Source organism: Corvus kubaryi, unplaced genomic scaffold, assembly GCF_017639235.1.
Source record: "Corvus kubaryi isolate FWS band 111438036 unplaced genomic scaffold, C.kubaryi_AGA036_p1.0 138, whole genome shotgun sequence".
Classification (NCBI taxonomy): Eukaryota; Metazoa; Chordata; class Aves; order Passeriformes; family Corvidae; genus Corvus; species Corvus kubaryi.
The window spans coordinates 8304296-8328606 of record NW_024580672.1 but is presented as its reverse complement, the minus strand read 5'-3'; the positions used below and the strand labels follow the sequence as shown (position 1 = coordinate 8328606).

Sequence of the window (24311 nt, the reverse complement as noted above, 5' to 3'; positions counted from 1 at the left end):
TTAGAAGAGAAAACCTATTTCAGATAAAAGTGAGACTGCTCTAAATTAAACATTAATGACAATTTACATGTATGATGGCAGTAATCACAAGATCATGGTCTATGATGTATTTAAATTAGATTCTGAATATGATGATGATAAGAAGAAGCCATGAAGGAAGAACAATGCAATCATTAATATACTCAAATAGCAGTAACAGTTCAAAAGTTTACATTCAGTAGTATTTACTCTGGGACTGCTGTAACAATGTCAAATATTCTGCATTTTCAAAAGTTAAAGTCGTGGATTAAGAGTCTGCAAAACTGCTATATATTAAAGGGCATAACTCCTCTGCTTCCTTTAACATAGCAGGCCATCAGAAATCTATGAACACACTAGGCAAAGGAAACATTTTACAGTCCTAAAAGAATTGACATTTCTTCCTTGAAAATGTACTGTTTGGAATCTGTCTTCAGTCATGTTTCAACACAAGAGTAAAATTCTGAAAGCAGAATTATTTTTTACCTGGAAAGCAAAACTGTATTGTGGTGGTCTCGAAAGAATCAGAGCAGTAAAGAGACAAGGCACATCAGAAAAGGAAAGAAGTGAAGTGTTAGTGCAGAAAAACATTGTTTCAGTGGTATTGGGCTTGGATGGCTTCAAGGTAAGAGAGGCAAAGCCATGACCGTGATAAAACGAGGGGCTGAAGGACCAGAGCATACACCTACTTCTAACTCCTTCATCTAGAACTGGTCAGTCTGTGCAAAATCAAGCTGCTCTAGCCACCATCAGTGGGAGCTGGGTAATGTTCTATCATGTGCTTTCAATAGCTATTGAACAAGTGAATTAATTCTTAAGCTACTGGTGAATTTTACCAGCACAAAATGCTACAGTTTGATGTTTACTATATGAAAACAAAGATTAAAACGATTAACATATTTCCTTTGCTTTCCTGTCACCAAGTACCTTTCTTCAATCTGGCTTTCCACAGGGTTGCATATGTTTCTGACAATTTTGCTGTCTAGATAGTTCCTCAGAAATCAGAGATCTTAAGAACAAAGTCAAGCATCAAATTTCAAAGATTACCTGAGCTGTTAGCAGTGGCTGTGTGTCTTCCATATCAATTACTGTATCCTGGTGAAGTGCAGCAGAGAGCAGACTAACTGTAAGCCAAAGGTTTTATTAAGGCAATATGTTGTAGGAAAAATACCTTACTAAACAGTTTCATCAGATTTAAATCCAGACAGTTACAGAAGATGTAAAATAATTCATTGGCTATATGTTTATCTAAAGAAAGCAATTCATTGCCACTTTTTGCTAAAAACAGACAAAATATTTTTGTGCAGGATATACAAACATTTCTCAAATACACAGTATTCAAATTAAGAGTAAAACTTGAAAAAATACAGAGGAAATGTCAGCATTGTATTCAGACCATATTTGCTAGAATACTGGATCATTACTTTGGTGCTAGTGCAGAGGTGATCTCCAGGTAGTTAACTTCCAAGTTGGTACTAAAGAGGAACTTCAGGGAATGAGCACATCAAGTCCAAGAGTGCTTTGCATTATGCCCTCTTATGTTTCACAGAATGTTACACTAATTAATACTCTCTTTTAGGTGTTTTTCCTTTCAGAAAACATTATCTCCAACTAAGTACACAACACAAGATGTCTATTCATCAGTACAACATGCAGAGTAAACACTGAAGGTAGGTAATTCTAGTATCTCACAAGAAAGCAGAACGTATCATTTTCCAGTTTCCTACCTTTCAGCTGTGGTGCAATGTCCTGTTTAGTAGTGTAGGGGTCACAGCGAAAGCTTTCCAATAAATCAATAGTACATTGTCCCACAATGGGCTTCCGTCCAAATGGTCTGTGGTCTATTACTTTGATAACAAGGGATGGACTGTATAACTCCTCTTTTGGCAAAAGCTAAAAATACAAGGTTAGAGGTTTTTTACAATGCAAACAGAAGAAAAAGAAAGAATAAAGATTTCTTCCCTAAATCAGAGCTGTTACTTCATTTACCTAATATTGAACTACCATGTTTTATGGCTGTATGGTGAATGAAAACTTCTAATTTTATGAGTCAATAAAAGTCAGTAAGAGTAATTTTAATTGCCCCAAATCTTGAATTTTCTTTACTCTTGCACAGCTCCCATCCTAGCAATAAGAAAGTAGCCAAACATCTACAGGTAAATTGATGCCTTTTCAAAAAAAAAAAAATTATATACTGCACTGGATTGTGCATATAAAATCGTGCAACTTATCAGTGACTGTACACACATGTTTACATGATCTTTATTACAGTTTTCAGGCTCACAAATTGCTTATGGTAAATCAAAAAAGGATGTGTGACCTTTTCTACTCAGAACAAACCCTTGAACTTTAAAACTATGGAGCAACTTATTTTGCTATAGATAGGTGGTATATAGGTTTTTGTAACGTACAACTTTCATGAAGAGAACAGAAGATGGAAAATTCGGTGTCTTTTTGAGGTTTTTGATCACCACAGATTCCACCATTTCACCCCCACATTCCACAATGAGACTTGGAGACATAACAGGTGCCAGTTGGTAGTTTTTCATGTTTCGCAGCCCCCAGGCCAAAATCTGTAAAATAAAATCCAATATAAGCAAAAGTGGGAAGGGATATCAATATGCTTAATGTAACACTCAAAAAGTAGGAAAGAAGAAATAAAGATATTCAATAATAAAATGTGTCTGGCAAAATCTTTCAAGGTTCTAGTTCTAGGAAAATAAGTGGAAACAGTGAAATTCAAAACCACTTAAAGAACAGAGTATTTCTCACTATGAATTTTTTTTGTTTTCTTTAAGTACTTACACAAGCCTCCTGTCCAGAGGATGAGAAGACTGTACTTGTATTCAGTTAGTTTAAGAGTAACCATACCTCAACAGCAGTGAGTTGAACTACTGGTCTGATTCCTTGAGGGACCATGTAAAGCTTTGGTGCCCTTTGTGATGGAAGAATTGGAAGGTTGGTACCAGCCTATTAAGACACAAACATGAGTATTAGTTTCTCCCATCTTCCTTAGATGAAATACCTTGCAAGTGTTAAGACAGTTCTTCACATAATGTCTCATCATGGAAGAATATATACTGTATCTTATTATATTACACACACACAAAAAAAGGAGAAATACACACCTTGTCTCTCAAAATAAGTTCTGCAGCAAAAAGAATGTCTCCGCTAGCTTTGCCATTATTTGTAACCGGATACCAAAGCAGTTTTGGTGTGATGTCCTCTTCTGGGATTAACTTGACCATGGGGGAACAAACGCTTCTTCCAAGGAATTCATCTTTACCCTGCAATAAAAAACAGCCGTAACAGCCATTGATGTGTTGTCAACTAACATAAATAAATAAAAAAGCAATCAGGGTAAAAAGATTTCACCTACCACTTGGTCACTGTCAAAAAGTTCAATAACAACACTAGGTGGGTTTTGGGCTATTGACTGTGGGTCCCCATAGATCTCAATTTCATTAAATATGAGAGTTTGGTCCCATGTAGGATTTAGAGTTGAATGAATGACCTCGGTTGTTTTGCTTTGATGGAGGAAAGAAACATGAGCATATGGATCTGAAATATCATACAAAGATTGAAAGCACAGAGTTACAGACAAACAAAACCACATCAAGCCATAAGGTATACAATCACAATTTTTATCAAATGTAATATGTTATTTTTCTACTGTTGTTACCAGTTCTATAAACCATTCTATGTAAAACAAAAATGAACACATATACGTAATTAACATTTAATAGAGCAATTTCCATTCAATTACTAAATCACTTCCTTTATACAAGGCTTGATTAACAGTAATAAATGAAAATGATAAAATATCTTTCAAAGCAGAAAGATAACCAGAAAACTAAAATGAAACACTGTTTATACTAATCTTGCTTTAAATCTTGTCCATAGAAACCTTTTTGTTGTCTCCATTGATATACAACTGTATGGCCTCATAAATAATACAAAGAAATAATTCTAGTTCTGACTAGTTGCCAAACAACAAATTCTCCCAGGCTGTATTGCTCAGATCATGGTTAGGTTTCAAACATGCTTGTTTACAGCAACCTCTTCTTGTGAAACAGCTGAATGATTAAAGTGGTCTAGGCCCAGTATTCGGCAGGCCTTTAAATCATCAAGAGCTCTGTAGAAGGTATCTGATGATGGTCATTAATGTTTCCTGTACAAATTGCTAAGGACTAAAGGCAATTTCAGAGGTTATCTTTAGGTCAATTTCAATAGATCCTGACAAGGTATATGATCAGAGTTTTACAAAATTTGGCTAATTCTTCAAACAAATTTTAGAGGAAAATAAAATATAGATGAGCTAGTTTATGTATGACTGCATCTGAGATGCCTGTCCTGAATTATACATATGCAATTTAAAGGCATTTTTAATGGTTTCTTTGCATTGCTTTTAAGTGCTGCATATTGAAATAAGACCAAATACACGCAGGCAGCCCTACAAAACCCTCCTCATTTTAGAAAATAGCACTAAAATTTGTAAAGCATTGCATCCTCTGTAACAAAGGCATTACACCTACTCAATTAAAGGGAGAAAAAGAAAGAATGCAAATGGAGGGTAATGGAGAAAGAAAATTCATTTCAGCTTTGTCTTCTGCTGAACTTCCTTAAAGGAAGTGTAAAGTCATATTCTTACAGAACCTAAATTCAATTTCCTCTGTGACTTTCCAGTGAAATTTTGATTTGAATTAGCAAAACTTGAAAGCTGGGTATTAGTCTGACTACAAAGATGTCAGATGGACACAACGCTGTTGGAATAACTAAGAGCTGGAAATACATGGGCAAGAAGTACACATGTATAAACAAATAAAAGACATGCTTATCAGTAAGGCACAGTGTAGTTTTCTACATGTTCATGGTCCATAATCAGTTAATAAGACACACTGAACACTGAGAGGTAGTTGGTGACATAAGTAACGAAGAAATCATCCAGCTTTCTTCATCCTTGCTTTTGTGCAAGCTTCCTGCAGGAAAAAACTGCATGTAGACTTTGGTTAGAAGGAGAATCCAAGGCAAAAGGAAGGGCCTGGTCATGGGAAATTCAGACCTTATCTGAAATCCCATTCCCTCACTGAGAATTCACTGGCAGCAGCTGGTACAGGACATAACAGAGCACTTTGTTTGCAGCAGCCTCTGGGGCAGTAGTAACAAATTCAAGTCATACGTAATAAAGCTGAGACTTTCTTTACGGTGTAGTTTCAGTAGCTGGGACCTATGCACAGACCTTAAAGAGTCAAGATATTCTGCATCCAAATAAATCAAGCTACTAGTTCATGGCAAAAGTGGGTTTTCTGCACCTTTAGCAGGATTTTTCCATACCTGAAAAACTGTCTTTGTCTAAAGCCATGAGGTTTCTTGCCTGGTAGATGTAACAGCGAAGGTGGTAAGTATATACTCCTGTATCAAATAAATAAAACCAGTTCAACTGCATTATACAGGCTTCTTTTCTGTAATGAAGATATTTTAATGCCTTACCCATTATAACACAAGCACTGTAGTAACATTTTTGCTTTTCATGTGCTGAGTATTAATACCAATCAGCTAGCACCTGAGAACATTTGTTCCAACACAACACAGAAATGAAAAAAAAAAAAAATCACTAATGTTATTTGGGCTTTTTTCACCATATGATCATCTAAAAATCTTTCTATTCAAAAATTTGTTTGAAACAGTGTGATAATCTAGCTCATGCAAAGACAATCAAGAACTGGGCACTCCTGTGCTTAAGTATTCACTACAGCACTTCCAAGATCCCGGGTATTTCACATTTTTAGCTCTTAGCTAAGTTACTACAGCTTTGCTTGAAAAGATGTCAGGTCTAACCCTTTCAGCCCATGAAAAAATCTGAGCCACTACAGAACCTCATTGAGCTGAAACCTCTGACCTCTGGCAAGAAAAAGTGCCATTTTCCTCCAACTGTGGTCATTATGAAAAAGCAACTTCAACAATGTTCCCTGGGTTCTGAAATCTTTACGATACAGACATCCATTCCCATCAAGTTGATCAAGTTCTGCAGAGTTCAAATAAAGACAAGTGTTCTAATCAGAGCTCCTCAAAAAGGATGTTAAGTCACACAATTGGCCTCTATTCCTGTTAACTAGCACTGGTGGCTCCCATCTCAACATCCCTGCTTTTGTGATTCACATTACAGTGATTACAAAGCATTCAAAACCAATCCAGGTTGGCAAAGCTACAGTTTTGTTCACTTTACCAACTCAACTACATGGTACTGCTTCCTCTGGCCCAGGCATTGTCTGATCCTGCACTGAGCTGGTTAAGTGACCTAAACCAATAGAAAAATTAAATTTACCCTTAAAATTCCTGTCCCATACAGGCTTTAAAAATATCTGTGTAACAGTGGACTGAAATACTGAAATGACTAACTGGATTTTTTCCTTAATAATTTAAATAGGGTCCAATCAAGGGTCTGATAGTAATTACTCCAGAAGGCATATAAAGCCAGATGTAAACCACAAAGAATTATGATTCTGTTTGAGACCAAAAGGAAACAGACAAGATTTTTGAGAAAGGTATTTTTAAAGAACCTACTGTCAAAATAGCAGGAAACCATTGGTGTATTGGCACCAAACACCTTTGTAGCTGACTCCTTGGTTTTGTCTGAACTCTTCCCTTCTCCATCATCGACACTATTGTCTGCTCCCTGAAGTTAGAGAACAAAGTTATTGACTATTTACAAACATAGAAGGAACTTGATAGAAATGGACTATGTGTGGGAATTTATGGGTTTCCATCTCTCCTCCAGGACAAGGAGTAATTTACTTCTGTGAGCAAAAGTGCTTTACAGGATGTTTACTCATGTCCAGAGGTCATTTCCTGTTGCCAATTGAAGCTGTGCAGAAATCATATGCAATCATTTAATCTTGCTTCCAGAATTTCTTATTTCTGGAGATGTACTAGCTACCTATCAGCTCATAGTGGAGGAAAGGTCACAGGTCTTCTGCACAGTGCTGCAGCAGAGAACTGCTTTAAGGCTTCATCCCAGCACTAGTGCAGGAACTACAGCTGTAAGCAAAACTGAAAGAGGAATTATTAAACTCAGAGCAACCAAATTAAGTGAAGAAAGAAAATTCCATCAGTGAATCGTTGGTCAACATTTGATGAAAAAAAGAGAAACAAACCAAGAAAAAAGTGCAAAGTTTTGTTAATGCTATACACTCAGAATCATTATATAGTTTACAAAAACAAAGGAGCCTTCTCACATTATTTGCTATAGTTTGTATTTTGGTAAATAGAGGTTATTTGTGAAGCTGTGTTAACCTGAAAACTAGAGGAATAACTGCATTCTGCTCCTCTATCTGTGTCATGTGAAATTCTGGCTTCTCCACTTTCTTATCTTTTCATGTGTTTGGTTGTTTACACAAGCAAATACTCATCAGGGGCAGCTTTTTCCATACCTGTTGTTTCTTGTGCTGATGTTAAAACATCTAAATTACATGAAAAGCATGAAAAGCTTGAGCTACCTTTTCACTTTATTTACAGGAGGCTCATCTAGTAATTTGGCCTTTTGAGCTAAATCTCACATAATGCACTAACAAAAATAATTTGAAAAGTAAAGCAATAAGTAAGATTTAAAAAATACAAAACATAAATTATATATAACGTGATATACAATATTGTATATGTAATAAAAATATTAAAAAATAGTAATAATACAAAAATCTCTACCCCAACTTTAGTGGTCCCTTTCAGACTAAATAATTTAAACAATGTACACTGTATTAGCTTCTCAGTTATATATTAGTTTAACAATTCAGGGGCTAAAATGGCTGATATATTTGTTTATTTACTGCAAATTAACAGATTGACCTTTGAAAGACCTTTTTGACACTCTGTCCCTTACCAAAGCACCTTCAAGTTTAAAGATAGCTGCAGCACCATGTGTCTCTGAGGGAGCCATTTTTCGTCTCCATCGTCTTCGACGGAAAGTATCAGAACTGCGTTGTTCCCAGTGAAATTTCCAGCCAATCAGGGAAGCATATTCCCATCCTTCCTGATCTTCATATGATGACCTTCCCTAGAAGATACAAATTCTTGTTATCCACAGTGTTGTGTAACTGTAGTGAAAAAAAGCAGCATTTGCTGTGGCAGGCCTAAAAACCCCCTCATAAACCAAAGCTAGAAACGTCAACGTAGAAGAAGATAAAGAAAGGGAATATAATGAAAACATAAACGGTTGTTCAAGATTTTTTTTGGTTGGTATTACACTTTTTCTTTACTCAGGTAATGAGTAATCTCATGCAGTTCTTTTAAAAAAACCCAAAACCTCAAACTGTTAAAATGTGCAAGTCCTGATTGGATCTCTCTTTTCTTACCCTTCCTGCTGTAACTCCTTCAGACAGTTCCCTCCTACGTTTCCGCACCAGTCTTCGTCGTCGATGTGTGTGGTACATTTTCTCTGCAGCAACCCATGACTTGGGTTTAGTGTCCGGAGGAATAGTAATTCCATATTCCCATCCTAAAACAGAATCAATGGGTTGATGTATTTTCAGAAATACAAGCGAGATATTAAGTAAAAAAGCATGGGGAATAGAGTGACTGTACCTACAGAGGATGAAGATTTATCACACAAGACTGTTCAGCATTGCAGACCCTTACAGCCCAATAGCCAGGGAGCCACTGATGACATTTTATAGTGATGCTGTGTTGTAATATATGTGACAATAAAAATCTCAACATTAAAACAGATACAATAAAGTTCTTTTCTTTGTATTCTTGTTTTCTCAGATGTTGATATCACATTTTCATACTTCACTGCAGGAAAAAGTAATCCTTAATTTTAAATAAGAGTTAAAAGTCCTGTGCACTCTTCTGACTCCAACAGCTTTTCATTTAAAAGAACACCAACTACATGAACTCTGATCATAGAACTTTAAGAACTGGTAAACCTGTTACTGTATTTTTGGTCTATGTATAATTCAGTTGCCAAGTATCTAAGACTCAGAACTTAATTTTAATTCATGTTATTAAAAACTTACCACAGACTTCTACCAGAAGTTCCAATTAAGACAGATATCAGTACTCTAAGATAAATCTAAGGTTTCTTTTTCTACTCTAATAGCCAGCTATTTTTTTATTTAAAAGCAGTAACTATTTGAGAGTTTTCATCTGGTTTAGAACAAAACAAAAATTCCTTACAGTTTTGCAAAATTCTGGGTTTTCCATTCTCTCCCATGATCTTCCTTTTAAAAAAAAAATAATTCATTTTGTTTTCAAACCATCAACTTAATCTCCTGTAAATACTTCGTTAGGAGACACTGATTACTTTTTCCTATTGCTGTAGAATCCAAATTATGGTCTTGTGAGGTTGTTTATACCCCAACTTTCTAAGCTGACAACAGTAATAAGCATATTAGGATTTTCTACCCTGATCATGTTAGTAGTACATACAGTTTGAAAATCTCTGTCTAGCAGCACCTGACTCTTCACAGAAAGATTTTGAAGTGTTTTTCATTTCAGAATTGCCTAATAACCAACGGTTCATCCTGATCAGTCCTGCATGGCTCCCCTGCCACAAATTCAGTGCCGCTATTCTGCTCTCAGAAATAAAAGAATCCTTCCCAGACTTGTGTGGTGTGTGACCAACACAAGAAGATTTCCCACATCCTTTAGTCCCCAGACCTCCTGATTCACTTTGTGGCATTATTTGATGACTCATCCCGTGGCTAAAAGTTCACAGGTAAATTACCAGACAGATCCAAACCTGCCTTTGCCACATATTCTTGATGCAATTACAGAGGTTTCAGGTCTCAAGCTTCTGACTTCTCTAAAAGCCCCTCAATTGCTGCTATTAATCCATTAAAAAGGAAGTAGAAACAGATGCAGACAGTGAACACTTTCTCAGTGTCATATTATCTGATTCCTTAAGCACCTTTATCTAAATACTTCCTTGGTATTTTTCCATAGGGCAACCACTATCATGCCCAGAATATTGCTAGTTTTGACATGTGTCCTCCTCCTTCATTATGAAATACAGCAGATTGTCCTAATAATCAGCAGATAAACAGTAAATCTTACCATGTTCATCCACTGCTCGATTTAAATCAGATTTCCAAGCATCATCTTCCCACACCCATCCAAAAGGACATGTGAATTCACGTGGGGGCGGGGCTTTTTCTCCATTCTTTTATATAAGGAAAATATAAGTTTTGTGCATTAGTAGAGTAAATACACTGTGTAGCAAAACATAGTACTCCTTCCCTTAAACCTGTACTTATCCATTGAAAAATTTAAGTCTCACCACATCTGTGAAACTCTCCTCAGATGCTTTCCATTCCCCTCCAGGATAGCGACTCTCATTTTCATATACTTCATCAGTAAACTCAGTATGACCAGCATCAGCTTCAGTCAACAAACTGCACATCCAAAAAAATACAATTATAAATAAAACCCACATTAGTTCACTACAGAGGACATACAGAAACATAGTACAGAATGTGCACACATGGTGGTATTCTGGACTGTCCATCTATATGAAGGAAACAGAAAAAAACACTGAAGAAACTCCAGCAGCATTAAGCATTAGGAGGAACATTATTCATAAATATGAGTGACTAGCAGGAATGTTTAACTGCTCTTTAATTCAGGATCTGCTTCCAATATGTCCTCTTGGAAAAAGAAAAAACATCATATATTTAAGTGTAGGAGACCTGGACTGTGTATGAATTATATGCATCTCTAAAGCACGTGCATCTATGTATGCATTAAAATTTGGCAATGTACTTAATTTTGTTTCCATTTATGCTGTTGACAAGGCAAGCAATCAGTTGGCTAATATTTTTCTAATTTGCAAGTAAAAGAAATAGAAGAACATTAAATCAGATAAAAGCCTTTTGCTTTCCCTTGGTGGTTCACTCTGGTTCAGAAGGCACCAAAGCGTGTTCCACACTGCCATTTGCTGGCCAAATAGAGCCACAGATCATCTCCCAGTGGAAGCAGCTGCATGGCAAAAAAATAGGCATTTCAACAGGAAGGGATTTTCCATTATCTGAGAAAGTATTTCCATGTTACTGATTTTCTTCATGTCATATTATTCATAAAAATGACCAATTTCATAGAAACAAAACACCATCCATTCATACCTACAACTGATGAAATTTTAAAATGGATCAAATAACAGTACATATTTTTCCCTGCACAGTTTTTCTATAGCAGCAGTTCTGTATCTTTTTCACCATCAGAACACAAGAATTTAAAATGGGCCAAATATTTTCTTTTAGGAAAAAAAAAGAGTCTCTTTCTCAAGCTGGCTTTTGTTTATGAAACAAATAATGTACCCAGTCTGGTTTAAAGTGTGGCAACACAGTCATACTGGCACAACTCCAGAGCTGAAAACCTCTGGCAGAGCAAGACTGAACCTGTCAGAGCTCAGGAAGGACTGACACTTCACAAATTTGGTCTGCCTGGGGAGAAGCTGTCACATGGCACCACAACCTTACACTGAAAACACCACCTGCCTTGAGTCTGTTTGAGAAATAACCTGTGTCAGGTGTTTAGCAATGGCAATGGAACTTTTCAATATTTAATGAAATAAACAAAAAAACCATCCAGTGTTTGTGAATGCCCATGCAGATGCTGTAATGATGTCACTACAGCATGAACTGCAGATTTATACTGGATGCCAGGGTTAAGTTTCTCTCTAGGGAAGATCCACCAATCCAAGGGTCTTCTCTGAAAGCATCCCAGCAGGATCTGTGAATCTCACATAGACACGTGTAAACCTTGTAGTAGCTTCCTAGGCATGAAATACTACTATTATCCCTTTTTAAAAGATGAAGCACTGAGACCCAGAGAATATAAGCAATAGAGCCATCATAACACGGGGACTGCAAAACCATAAGCTAGTTCTTAGAAATGGATGCTTTCTTTCTGTTGCCTGTTTTGTTTTACTTTTTAAAAAGGTAATGCTAATTTTAGCACTATTAACTAGCTTTGACTATTGTCTGGTTTTTGCTGTCCTGGAACATTCTGCTTAAAATCTCTTTCTCATCCAGCAAAACAGAGAAGAGCTTTTACTCAACACCACAAACGCCTTTATTCCTACCTGCATAAAATTTAAAAAATCTGACCTTCTTTCAGGATCAACCATCCATTCTCCTTCCCAGTCCCAGCCCTTTGGGGGTAGAAAGTACTCTCTTTTCAGTTTGATTTTTCCTGTAACATCAGAAAACTTGTGGCGACCAACAAGTCCTGAGGTACCCCACTTTCCAAAAAGCAGAGCCTGATTTTCATACTGTGTAGGAAGAAAGCAAAAATGCAATTATTACTTAGGAATAAGAAACAGCTTTTAGGGGGGGAAATGAATATATATTTATGTAACTATTACAACTGAAGCATTTTACTATAATTTTACATTTTACTTGCTCTGAAATTAAGTATTCCCTTTCCACATTACTCTGCAATGTCATTATTAACTTCTTTCTTTCATTTTCTTCTGTGCTGCCTGGTAAACAATCTTCTCAATGTAATGCCTCCCTGCAACTACAGTAAAATTTTCTCAAAATTAGAATGCTGTTAAATAAAATTCTGTTACATTATTCAAACAAGTTCATTCTGTTCCCTAAATCCATGATTGTCATTCTTTTCCATCTCAAATCTCCTCCTATTTAAAATCTTTTATTTTGTAATATGTATAACTGAATTAAAATCTTATCACAGTAGCTACCAGGGGCATGATTCTGATGTCAGTCCACTTTAAATAGTCTATTTCCCCTCCTGGCATTATTTGTAGTTTATGATGGTCTTGAGTTTTCTGCTCTTATTCGTGTAAAATTGTTGGATTGCTGAAGATCAACAAATGAGATATTCAACAGCCTCTTAAACTGTATACTTAAATAATGGCTTTGAACACCCATTGCTTTAAGTGACTTACTAAATATTTAAGCACAGGTGCAATGCTGACACCACTGGAAAAATGTCTTTATTAACCATCTTACTGCTACGGGGTTGTATGCACCATTATGTGATGTGGCATATAAAACATACCTGCTACTTACCATTTCCATTCAAAACCTCTATTATATGCTGTGGGACTATCTCAAGCATTTGTGTTCTGACTTTTTTAACTCTTCTCATTGAAATGTTATTGTATTATAGCCTTTTGTCAGCAACAGTAAATTTTCCACTGCTACAGAAGAACCATTATTAAGCAAAATCAATTGTATCCAAGCATAATTTGTATAAGTGAAGAAGCAATTAAAAAAAAAAGGGTTATTCACATGCCAAAACATAATGGTTTAGATCTCAATCTTAATTACACTGATTAAAATCTAAAATAAACTTATTTGAAATCACTGGAATTAACCAGATTTGTACCTGACTAACCAGGTCAGAATCTGGTCTGCTGAAGTTCATCCGGTAGGTACAATGGACTCGATCATTAATTGCCTTGAATGGGGTCTACTTGCTTCCTTATAATAAACACTACTCTCTCTTTCTGTCCGTCACACAAAGAAGCTCCAACTGCACTGAATTCCCAACACTCACATCCAAGTTTAAAGTAAGAAAGCAATGATGGACGTACCATTTCTGCAAAAACACTGAATGTTCCCTCTGCAAAGCTATTAAACTTCTTTTCAACTGCACTGAGCCCCAGCCAAATGTTAATTCGCAACTCTGCAGGCATTTTGACATCTTTCGTCTTGTCCTGTGGGTACTGGCACAAAAACGTTATTCTTTGATATGTTATGCAGGTATTGTAGCTTTCAGTAAAATATACACAGTAACAAAGAGATATGAGTAACAATACATATTTATTTATCTCTTCCCGTAGTGCTTTTTCTCAAAAGTCAGTAGTAAGTAGTTCAGGAGGAAAACATTCTTTAAATTATACCTGTCTAGGGCATGTAAAAACCCAAGTACACTAACAGTAATATCAGCCCTGTTCCAGTATATTCTCTCCCAAGTTTCATTCAGCAATGAGTTTTCAGTTTTGACAAGAACTTAAAACTTCAGTGTTGATATTTGAGTTTCTTGTTGGGAGACTCTGGAAATGCAGAGGTTAGCAGGGATGGTTCAGTAAATGCAGAATCAATGGGGGTTTGCATAAAACCATGAAGATACAGGCTTGTCTGCACTGAAGCATTCATCACTGTAACTACTAGTAAAATGACAAACTCTGTAAGTGCTATTGTTTCACAGTCAGGTTGCTATTTTCTGGTTATGTTTATTTCAACTAAATACAGTTTCAACTTAAATGGAGAAAGCCATTCCCATTCAAGGGTAAGACCCAATTCAGAGAGACAACTTCTGGGTGTAGACATGCTCTATTGCTTGCAGAAAACCATCCAAAACTTTGAATAGGTTTTTGGAACTTCTCTGACTCACACTTTTATTCCCTATGAAAGCATCCATTCATGTAGAACCCCAAAATACCAACTCAAGTAACACTTTAAAGTTCTATCAAAATTTTGAGCTCTTTTAGAAAAGTCTCAAAGATAGGGGCCAATACTGGTTCTAATTGGCTTATGATGGACTTAAAACTCTGATACTTTGAAGAAGCAATAAGCAGTTGGCTTTTAATCTGTCCTGAGTTTGACACCTCATTGTTCATAGTTTGCTTGCATGTTTCACACTCATGTCAGAAGGCATCTCAATTTAGGCAGTTAATTATTTCTTAAGGAGAAATAAAGTACCTTTAAGAAGATTGTTTGGGTCTTTCCACAATATTTACCAGATGATTCAGGGCTTGTTGTGGAGTATAGCACTTGGTGTGCAGGAACACGAGCATAGGCCAGTCTTTTCTCCCCTCGGATCATCCATATGATTATATCAGGCATACTGTTTTGTGGCTGCAGATTATTTGTGGGGAAAGGAGGGTTAAGAAGAGTAATTAATAGAACAATAAACTAATCTAGGTCTTAGAAAAGAGAAACATAAATAAGGGTTTATGTCAAAGGATTTATCATTTAGAATCAAGAATCACCACAAACTTCTGATAAATAGAGGGAATAGTTTTATTTTGCAAGTAAACAATACATAGGTCTGAAAGAATCATAAAAATACCATTAAGATTTTTGGAAAGCAAGTAAGTTTTATTAAAAAAACAATCCTTATATCCTTTATGAATTTTTCTAGAGACATTTTGTATCTTGATTCCCTAATGGCAATGGCAGTGACTGATGCCTTCTGTTGATGCTTTGGATTGACCTGCTACATATTAAAGTGCTTGTGATGCTTCCATGTTAAGGGTATGTCTTCGTAAGACTTTTAGCGAAGACAGAAACCACCTATTACCTTTCTGGAGTTCTGTGCCCACCTTTGTGAGCTAGCTGCAAGTCTGGCCAGTTAACTGCTCTTTTTTTTTTAAACCAGTAGCTTTACAGAGCAGAAGCAACATATTAAAAATAAAACCATTTCTAAAAAGTTGTGAAAAGCAATTATGAGATAGCCAAGATGAAAACAGAAAACATTGCTGAAAATTAAAAAAAAAATCCACAGAAACAGATTTAACTCTGTTAGAAGCTGATTACTACAGCTAACAAGCCGTGGAAACCCAGCATATACCCTGCAGTCCCTGAACCAAAAAAGTGACTTGCAACTCAGGAAGAAAGGAAAGGACAAAATACAGTCACTTAAACAGAACAGGGTCTGTTCTACCAATCACAGCGTGATCATTACCCAACGCACATTCTCAGTGAGAACAGCTAACACATGAGTTTTGTTTAAGTAAATTGCAATTACAGACGGGAACATGCTTACTTTCACAGCACCTAAAACTACTATTCTATGGAGAGTGGATACTGATTAGCAGTGAACTTTACACCCATTTGTGTTAGAGAGGTATTGCTAAACTAACCAGTATTGCTAAACCAATCACTGGTATTGTGCAGCACTAACCTCTTCACTCAGTTGCAGTAATCTATCCAACCAATCCTCAATTTCTGTCAGAGTGGCTTTCACATCAGTAGCTTCACTTCTCATCCTTGCTGCTGCTTCTCCAATCTGTTTGAGAGACTTGAGGCGCAATTTTTCTATCTGAGTGTCAAGGACTGTAATATTAGATTTGCCTTCTATGAGAGGAAATGGTTTACTGAAAAGAGAATATTTGTTATGGTTAATAATCTAAGTGGATTTTATTTAGGTACACTCTAAATGCAGACATGCAAACAGTGGCAAAGGATTGAGTGCCATCATTTCCTGTGATTGAAAACCACTGGAACACCGCTATTGCATCTATTTCTGCAGAGATGTCCACCTGACAAGGTGTTTATAGTAAGCAAGGGAAAGGCTGGACTTACATAACAAGCATCAAGGTAGAATATCTTGATGTGTTTGCTTTAATGCAATTGCTGCCAATCAAACCAAGGAATATCCACTTCTCTATATGTTCGCAATAAAAAAATATTGTCTCAACATGTAAATCTCAAAAATGAAATCAGTGCCTTCAGACCAAGATTAGGTTCCTTTCCTTCACTGAAACAGTATATTCCCAGAAACTCAACAGACAAATATGGCTTGTGTCTATGACTAGACTTATCTAACCCTCTGGCAGGAAAACATCAAAGAAGTCTAAAAGAAATCCATGACACAGAACTTCTGAGTCACCAGAGGGCAGAGTAACTATTCCGTGCAACCAAGAAATCATAGAACATCCTGAGTTAGAAGCAACTCTCAAGGATCACTGAGTCCTGGCTAAGCACAGGACAACCCCAAAAAAATCACACCATGTGCCTGACAGTGCTGTCCAATTCTGTAGGAAAAATGAGCTTTTTTGAGTTAGAGGAGGTTTGAGGAAAAGGCTGCTTTTCAAAGACCAATGACTGTATCCCTTTAACAGAGTTTATTAAAACATCTTTAATATGATTCTTTAGAAAAAGTTAAAAAACTTTTGAAGACACTGCCTAGTTTGAAAAGACTGACTCTTCTTTGACCTATACTTAATGACATGTGATGCACTTCTAAGGGGTTTGATTCTGTAAAACCTTGATACTGACTTTGGTGCCTTCCACTACAGTTAGTTCTACTAATCTGAGCGCAAGGGCTGTCTGCCCTGGGAGCTACTTAGACATGAATCAAATGCACCGGATCAGAACTTCCAGAAAGTCACATCATTTTAGGTTTAAGTAGTGCACTGAAAACCCTCTCACACTCCTAAGTCATTGAAACTTTAGCACAGCAAGGAAAAATCTTCTACGAATTCAATGCAGGGAACTAGGTCTTTGACAGAGGTTTTTTGAGTTTGCTGAAAAAAAAAAACAAAAAAGAGAATTGTATCCCAAGAGCAACAGGAAGTTCATTTGGTGGATACGTCTAAGTGCTATTGCTCGATAATTGTTGAGTGATATTTTATAAAATAATGGCCTGAATTAATAACAGTGCAAATATGTGTCAGGATGATGAACTGACCTGAAGTTTCCACACTCACTAGATGGCTCCATGTGCCCTTCACATTTTACTTTCCTGAAGTTTGTGAGTTGTTTCTCTCTGCTTTCTTTCAGATCACAGCATCCTATGAAGTTACTAGTTTATATTTTTACATAAGCTTTCTGTCATGTAATTCTTTGCTAGTATATACTGACCTCCACTGTTTGTTTTTCCCCCTGCTTACTTTTATATTGGCTCTACAACTTGATGAATTTGTTCTCTCATTTCATGTTCTTTATTTCCTCTTATGGATAATAACTGTTCTGTCATTTTCCCTTTCCTTTTCCTGTGCTGTTTTATCACCCACTTGTTTACTCTCCCCATCTCAATACCTCCTTTTTTAATGTCTCTTTCTCATACAAATCCTTCCTCTCTATTTAGAATTTTTTCTCTTTCAAAACTCTAAATGCTGACTCCTGTTGCCTTCTCTGAACACTCCCATACATACAGACATGTTGACTAGAGGCTTACTCAAAAGTATGATCTTTATGGTCCTTAATCTCTGCATACCTTTTGACTTGTTTATTTTGGGCTTACCAGTAAATTACTAGACTTTCTTCTCTCTTCAGTTTCAGGAATAACATTGAAACATGGGTAAACCAAAGGTACATGAGGAATTCTAAAGAAGGGAGGATGGAAGAAAGGCAGAAGAGAGACCTAATACCTATTTTCAGAACAGTCCTCCCTTAGATTTTTTCAAGAGATACTGTTTTGTTTTATCACTGTCAGTAATAAAACTATCCTGAGATAAAGGAGAATTACACAACTAGCTGGATTATTTCATTGGCAATATCCATGATGTTTTACTACTTTCAGAGACTTTTGGAATTTCAGTTCTTAGGTCAATTCAGGGGTTAGTCAGTTTTATAGTCCTCAGAATTTGTTTTCTGACTTAGCAGAGGCAACAGCAAAGATTCTGAGCAGGCCTAGAATGATAATGTAAGAGATAAAAAAAGATTCTTTTACCTTATACCTTCTGTAAGTTCATCAATCAGCTTCAACCACATCTCAGCTAATTGGTTTTCGGACATTTTAGCTTGCATTCCTGATTTTAAGGTGGCTAAGTTGGATTGCTGAGGAATTTAAAAGAAAAGAATTTGCACTCATAAACTTCCATTGTAGTTTATGGTCAGTAGGAGTTTCAAGATTTTGACCTTATTTATTTGTCCGTGTAAAGGCTAAACCAAAAAAAAGACTCAGGTGTTTAAACTTCACTCATATTTAACAGGACTATTCTGATGTTCTCCCCCACTGTATTAACAAAACATGCAAATAACAATTCCACAGACTTAACATGCCCCTAACCAACAGCAAGGACTCTTCTTTCCTGTGGGAATTCCCTGTGGATTCAAGCAGGACTGTATTGAGCCTTGCTAAAATACAGGCCTATGATTAACAGTGCCATTTGCTACACTAAGCTACTTTTAATTTTGAGTAAGAAAAAAGGAGAGAAAGTATCACAAAATTTCCATAATTTGCTCAAAATGTCGCTGTTTGATTACACCTCTAAATCAAAAAAAGTAAAAATGAGAAGCCTATCAGCAAAAGAGAGATTTTAAATGTCTTACCAGTCTTTCAGCCATGTTTAGGATTACATTCACAGGGTCTAATCTATGACTTATGTCCTCCCAAAAAGAAGTCAGCGTTACAACTGGCTTTGTGTTTGCCCATGGCAAGTAGTAATAATAATTACCTGGTGTGAAACATTTGTATGTAAGATTTAGCATTCATGGCAGGAATACATACTGTACACTGTTGCTATATTTATTTTATTTATGTACTACAAATCATTAAGAACATATAAGCTACTCCAAATTCATCTAAGAATTTGTATTTTCAAGCCACTGTAGCATCTGTCGAATGGCAAACACTCACTTCAAATTGTTTCAAAATCCAACAGATTTTTAAAAATGAATTAGCTGTTAACATGTTGATTATTTTTTCCCATAACTTACTGATGCTGATGGCACATTAATATAAGTCTTTCTTTGAAATAAAATATTCAAATAATTATTTACCAGAGTAAGTCTGACAATTTCATTTAACACACAGGGAAAAAAGAACTACTCTTTGCAGTTAATTAAAAAAAATTATAGCCAAAATATATTTTCCTGTGATCTAGATAGTTTGGTTTTTTTCTAGGCTGTGAGATGTATGGTTTAAAAACAAGTTACTATTTTATTCTAAATCAGAATATTCAAAGCGTGTTCTTCCTACTTAATTCTTGATACTTCTAAAATAATGTGATTTCTTTTCCTTGCAAATTTTGTGCACATCTAGTACATGATCAAAAGATTTCACTGAATTCTCTCAAAATTTCATTAATAACCTCAGTAGGCCTTGCAGCATGTATTCCATAAATGCAACTTCATCTCAAGAGCTGTGAAGAGCCACACGCACTCTTTTCTGTCACATTTTCAGGAAGTGTTCAGTGCAGTTTGGGCTGACATTCCAAAGCCATAAACAGCACCTCAAAAAGACAATTTTAGAGTATCTAATCCCTAAACCAGAGCATCCTTACCATCAAAAACAGCACGACTGTACTGAGTCGTTGATGCCAAAGGTTTACAGGTGGTGTCGAACTTGTTGCCGTAGTTGCCAATGCTCACTTCGAACTGGATGGGCTCTCCCGTGTCTTGCAGCATTGTGGCAGAATGAAACACGGCAGCCAAGCAGAACTTCCGTCGGCGCTGGTATTTCTACAAAAGCAACCTTTTTAGTTGCATTTCAAAACAGGATCCACAATTATAGAAAACAACAGCAATCTCTTAATGGAAATAATAACTTCGGTATTTTTACTGTTTTCTGAGAAGAAAGCAAAAAATATAACATATATAATTAATTACTGTATTTGATATTATAAAATGTTTCAAATTAACACTTCTTGCTACAAGGGCACAACATTTTTGTAGCCACGACTCCTCAGCCACCAATAAGCATTTCTCTTAGTTTGAAGATTCAACCTTATTGTACTGATTTAGTGAGTTAGATCACTCTCTTAGAACCAACCAGCCGAGCCACATCTCCACTACCAACAGTGACAATAAAACAAGGATTTACCTCAACTACTAGTAAGTCATCATTAGGAATCATTTCTAATTTTTTATTAAGAGGCTTGCTTTCAGATATTGTAGATAGTTCAACCAGAATTCTCCCTCTATAAGCAACTCCTTCCCCCTGTAACATAAACACATATCAAATCCAGTTAATCCAGTTTTATATATTTGCCCTAAAGTAGCATATTTTTTCTTCAGCTGTACATGATTCTGGCTTCATTGAAGTGTTCTCAAAAATCCTGCAGAGGCAGATGTACATATTGGAACAAGTGAAATAAAGCAGTTGGCTTTACTTAATGCTAGAAGTGAAAAACATATTTATGCAAACAAGGAAAGAAGAAATACAAATGCATGCAAATGTGCAGTTAGTGAAAATCATCAAAACCACTGCTGCTCCTTCAAAAATACCTTCAAAATGAAAACAGATAGGAATGGAAAATACTGTCATAATTCCTTATTAATCTTCAATATAAAATATTATTCAAAAAGAAAGAGCAAGGGGTGCATAATGTGAAACAAAACCATTAAAATTAATTAATTCATTGATTAAAAAGAATTGGGTTAATTCTTCAGTGAAAAACAATTAATAAAGAAACTTACCTTTCCAAAGTTTAATTCATCATAGGGGTCTGGGAATCCAGTATATTCTCTTGGACTTCCATAAAAGTTTAGGTAACAAGGCCCAAATGCTGGTAAAAAGCCAACTTCACTTTCTCCAGAGTTTACTAAACAGAAGATATTACCATTGTATCTTTGTTAATTACCATACTGAGCCAGAAAAAACCAATTAACATTACCATCAAATCCATTAGAAGAAATGTTAGATATTAGTTAGGTATTAGTAATATAAGAACACTTTATTCTCTGGATATACCATATTAATTTAAAATAATTATACCACTGACTGTACTTGTACCTAACTTCCTTCTTCATTGTACAACACTTATACTAAATACTACCTCATGCAGCAAAAATCCCACAGAATAAAAAGAATTTATGTCCCACTCCAAATATATAGCTTTAGTTTATGTGCAAGGGTCATATGCTCTTATGCTAACAGAAAACACATTTTCTGAAAAAAAATGAAACCGAGTAAAACACCATTTGCAATCACTTAAGTGCACAGACCAGTGATCAAACTGAACAGCCACACAAAAAGATGCACACTCTAGCAGAAAAAAAAAAAGATGAGAAACAGGTCCTTAACCTTGGCAACTGAAATTGCCTGGAGTGATCTGAAGCACAGAGAGGGAGGCACTTATTTCTCACAGGAAAAGAAGGCTGAGGTAAGACAGTGACAGTAAAGAGTTATGCCTTGTGTGACTATGCCACTACTGAGTGGATAGTAAAAGTGAATGTGATGTCTTGATGTAATTACCTGTCAACACTAAGTCACGTATAATCTGCACAATATAAAACAAAGATTTCCAGTTCTCTATTTTGCATTTGAATACTTGCACATCCTTACATCTGAATTAGAAACAGTTCAAATTTTGAATTAAAAGGAAATTGGTGGAATAATGTCCTATTTTTAAAAAGTTCTAACACTGAACTGCTCACATCAGACCTCAGTATGACTAGATTTAAGGTACTGACAAGTGTTAAATTACTACACTCACTACTTACTGATGATAATAAATTAAACAGAATATAAATTTAAAAACATATAGGCAACAAGAAAACCCTCCCAAAACTGGAATAAAAATAATTTCTTTTCTACTTTTTAAAATATAAAATTCAATTGCTTACTTTTAGAAGGCTAATGATCATGTATAACAGAAACTGACTCAGAGAAATTATTTCAGCTTTTAACTTAATATTACTTTATTAAGAAAGGAAGATAGTAAATGAAGTATTGTGTGGATGAATGTTGGTTACCTTCCAACTGCACTCCACTTATTATTTCTCACTATTTAAATATTTACCATAAAGTCTTTCAAAACTGGATGTCAACCTAGACAGTTATGGAAAAAGTCACCTCTCCAGGCAGTAACAGAATCAGATTTTATTTTCCAAATTTTGTTTATATAGCTTGCTAAGCATAAGCAAAACAGCCACTAATTATTTTAGGCAGTTATGTATTTCCGCAAGGCTCTGCAGGTGCAAATATATCTGTGATCTCATAGCTAAGTTAAAAATTACAAGGCATTGTTAGACTAAGCACTTTGTAATTAAAGCAACTACATGCTCATCTCTAACACACAGCTTGAAGCACCAGCCAAACAGAAATATTTTCAAACCAATTCCAGTGCCAAAACTGGTTTATAGTTAGTTATGTTTGATACTCTTTAATCACAGTGGTGAAATCTTTTAGACAAACAATTATTAAGAAATATTTTTAAGCTGATGGAGTATCTTAGGCAATATTCTTCAGTTTGGGCAATGGAACACAAAATCAGTAACAGGTGAAGATATAAACCTTCATAAGATGAAGCCCCTGTTCCCGAAGATGAAAAATCTATATTATAAAAAGAGAAATAGTTACATGAGTTACATAACTAACAAGTGAAAACAGCATTTTTAAAAAACACACATCACAAAGCAATCTCCTTTTAAAATAAAGTTGAAGGCTTGGGAAAAAAAGTTACGTTCATGTGCATTAGAATTTTGCTTCATGCTTTATATATGAAGGTATTACTCTTCCTGTGCAAATTCTAAAGGAAAAAATCCAGCATATACCTGCCAAAATATCTTGTTTTGATGCTTCTTTTTCAGCTTTGTACAATTCTTCTCCATACAAAATATAGATTTATTTTTAAAACTACTTTTTAAATCTTACAAACATTTTAAAAACCCACTACATTTCAGGGCCCCTTAGAGTATCTACATTTACATTTACTGAGGACTAAAGACTAGTTCAGTTTCACAATCCTTTAGAAGCCAGAACCAGCTTCAGGCACAGCACTAAAGAGAAGATAATAGAAATTCCAATGTCAGTATATCAGCAGAGAGAGAAATCAAATTAACCTCCCCAGTTACTAAGGGCTTGAAGTGTAAATGTGCTGTGACTCAGCTGCAGTTCAAGATACACACTCATATGGGGAGTACAAGTGATCTCTCCAGAGCTGAATTTTCCCCAACAGCCCAACCCTTCTGTCTTGGCTTTTCCATTGCCTTTTTCTTTTGCTTCTGTCTGCGCATGGGACATATAAAAAGAATGTTTGCATGAAGTCTTACTTCAACAGCAGTCCTTCTAAGAGGACTACGTTATGAGCTTTTATGTGTTACATCCAATTCTTGCCTCAAGTCAGTATAAGATTGGAGCCATTAACTTTGTTTTTAAACATCTGATATAGCCACCAATTTAAGGACAAATTGGCCTGTCTCAGACAAGTACTTATCATATAGATTTTATAAATACAACAGAAAAAATTAGTAATTTAGATTCTTACTGCGATAATGGTGAAAATGATTTTGAGACAGTGTTCTTAAAACTAGTGTGGATAGTCAGATAAATACATGTTAAGCCTGTTCAACCTTGAGCTTAACAATTCTGTGCAGACAACTAATATGCTGAACTATGTTCCTTAAAAAGACAAAACACTTTTTCTGGCAAGTTAACACAGAATCCTAGTCTGGGAGCTGGCTCAATTGTATGAAAGGTCTTCCTACAAAAAGAGGGGATTATAAATATAGATTACAAAGAAATAATCAATAATCACAAAATTATATTATAAAATTATTAAATATAAATGTAGCAGGATTTTTCTAATATTATCCAAAATATTGGCACAAAAAGTATTTCTTAAAATATTGTAAAGAAGAGTTTTATTACAAAGCTGTTTTCCAATGAGAACAATATGTTAGGCATCTCATATCTTGCCTAACTTGTTGTTTTCT

At 35.6% G+C, this 24311-nt stretch overlaps 1 protein-coding gene and 1 long non-coding RNA gene across 7 annotated transcripts in view; one reads left to right on the top strand and one right to left on the bottom strand.

Moving 5' to 3' along the window:
• Window positions 1-24311, bottom strand: part of MYOF (myoferlin) — a 64623-nt gene that overhangs the window by 13801 nt on the left and 26511 nt on the right. For 4 of the 6 annotated variants that reach the window (XR_006014537.1, XM_042018991.1, XM_042018992.1 and 1 more), the window contains exons 17-38: window positions 22891-22929; window positions 21072-21196; window positions 20476-20592; window positions 19937-20114; window positions 18984-19108; window positions 18382-18488; window positions 15889-16081; window positions 14685-14840; window positions 13574-13705; window positions 12120-12283; window positions 10292-10406; window positions 10069-10174; window positions 8367-8509; window positions 7895-8068; window positions 6583-6694; window positions 5353-5430; window positions 3398-3579; window positions 3147-3305; window positions 2890-2988; window positions 2430-2591; window positions 1746-1911; window positions 1066-1142 (exon numbers count right to left, since the gene is read on the bottom strand). Coding sequence is in view for 5 of the 6 variants with exons in the window: in XM_042018991.1 (XP_041874925.1) it covers window positions 1066-1142; window positions 1746-1911; window positions 2430-2591; window positions 2890-2988; window positions 3147-3305; window positions 3398-3579; window positions 5353-5430; window positions 6583-6694; window positions 7895-8068; window positions 8367-8509; window positions 10069-10174; window positions 10292-10406; window positions 12120-12283; window positions 13574-13705; window positions 14685-14840; window positions 15889-16081; window positions 18382-18488; window positions 18984-19108; window positions 19937-20114; window positions 20476-20592; window positions 21072-21196; window positions 22891-22929 (2909 nt within the window). In the remaining variant the exon portion in view is untranslated. The remainder of the gene's footprint in view (window positions 1-1065; window positions 1143-1745; window positions 1912-2429; window positions 2592-2889; window positions 2989-3146; window positions 3306-3397; window positions 3580-5352; window positions 5431-6582; window positions 6695-7894; window positions 8069-8366; window positions 8510-10068; window positions 10175-10291; window positions 10407-12119; window positions 12284-13573; window positions 13706-14684; window positions 14841-15888; window positions 16082-18381; window positions 18489-18983; window positions 19109-19936; window positions 20115-20475; window positions 20593-21071; window positions 21197-22890; window positions 22930-24311) is intronic. The other 2 variants (XM_042018990.1, XM_042018989.1) reach the window with 2 other exon arrangements.
• Window positions 1469-8739, top strand: LOC121660054. The gene is made up of 2 exons (XR_006014538.1): window positions 1469-1688; window positions 7855-8739. It is a non-coding gene; the product is annotated as an uncharacterized LOC121660054 (long non-coding RNA).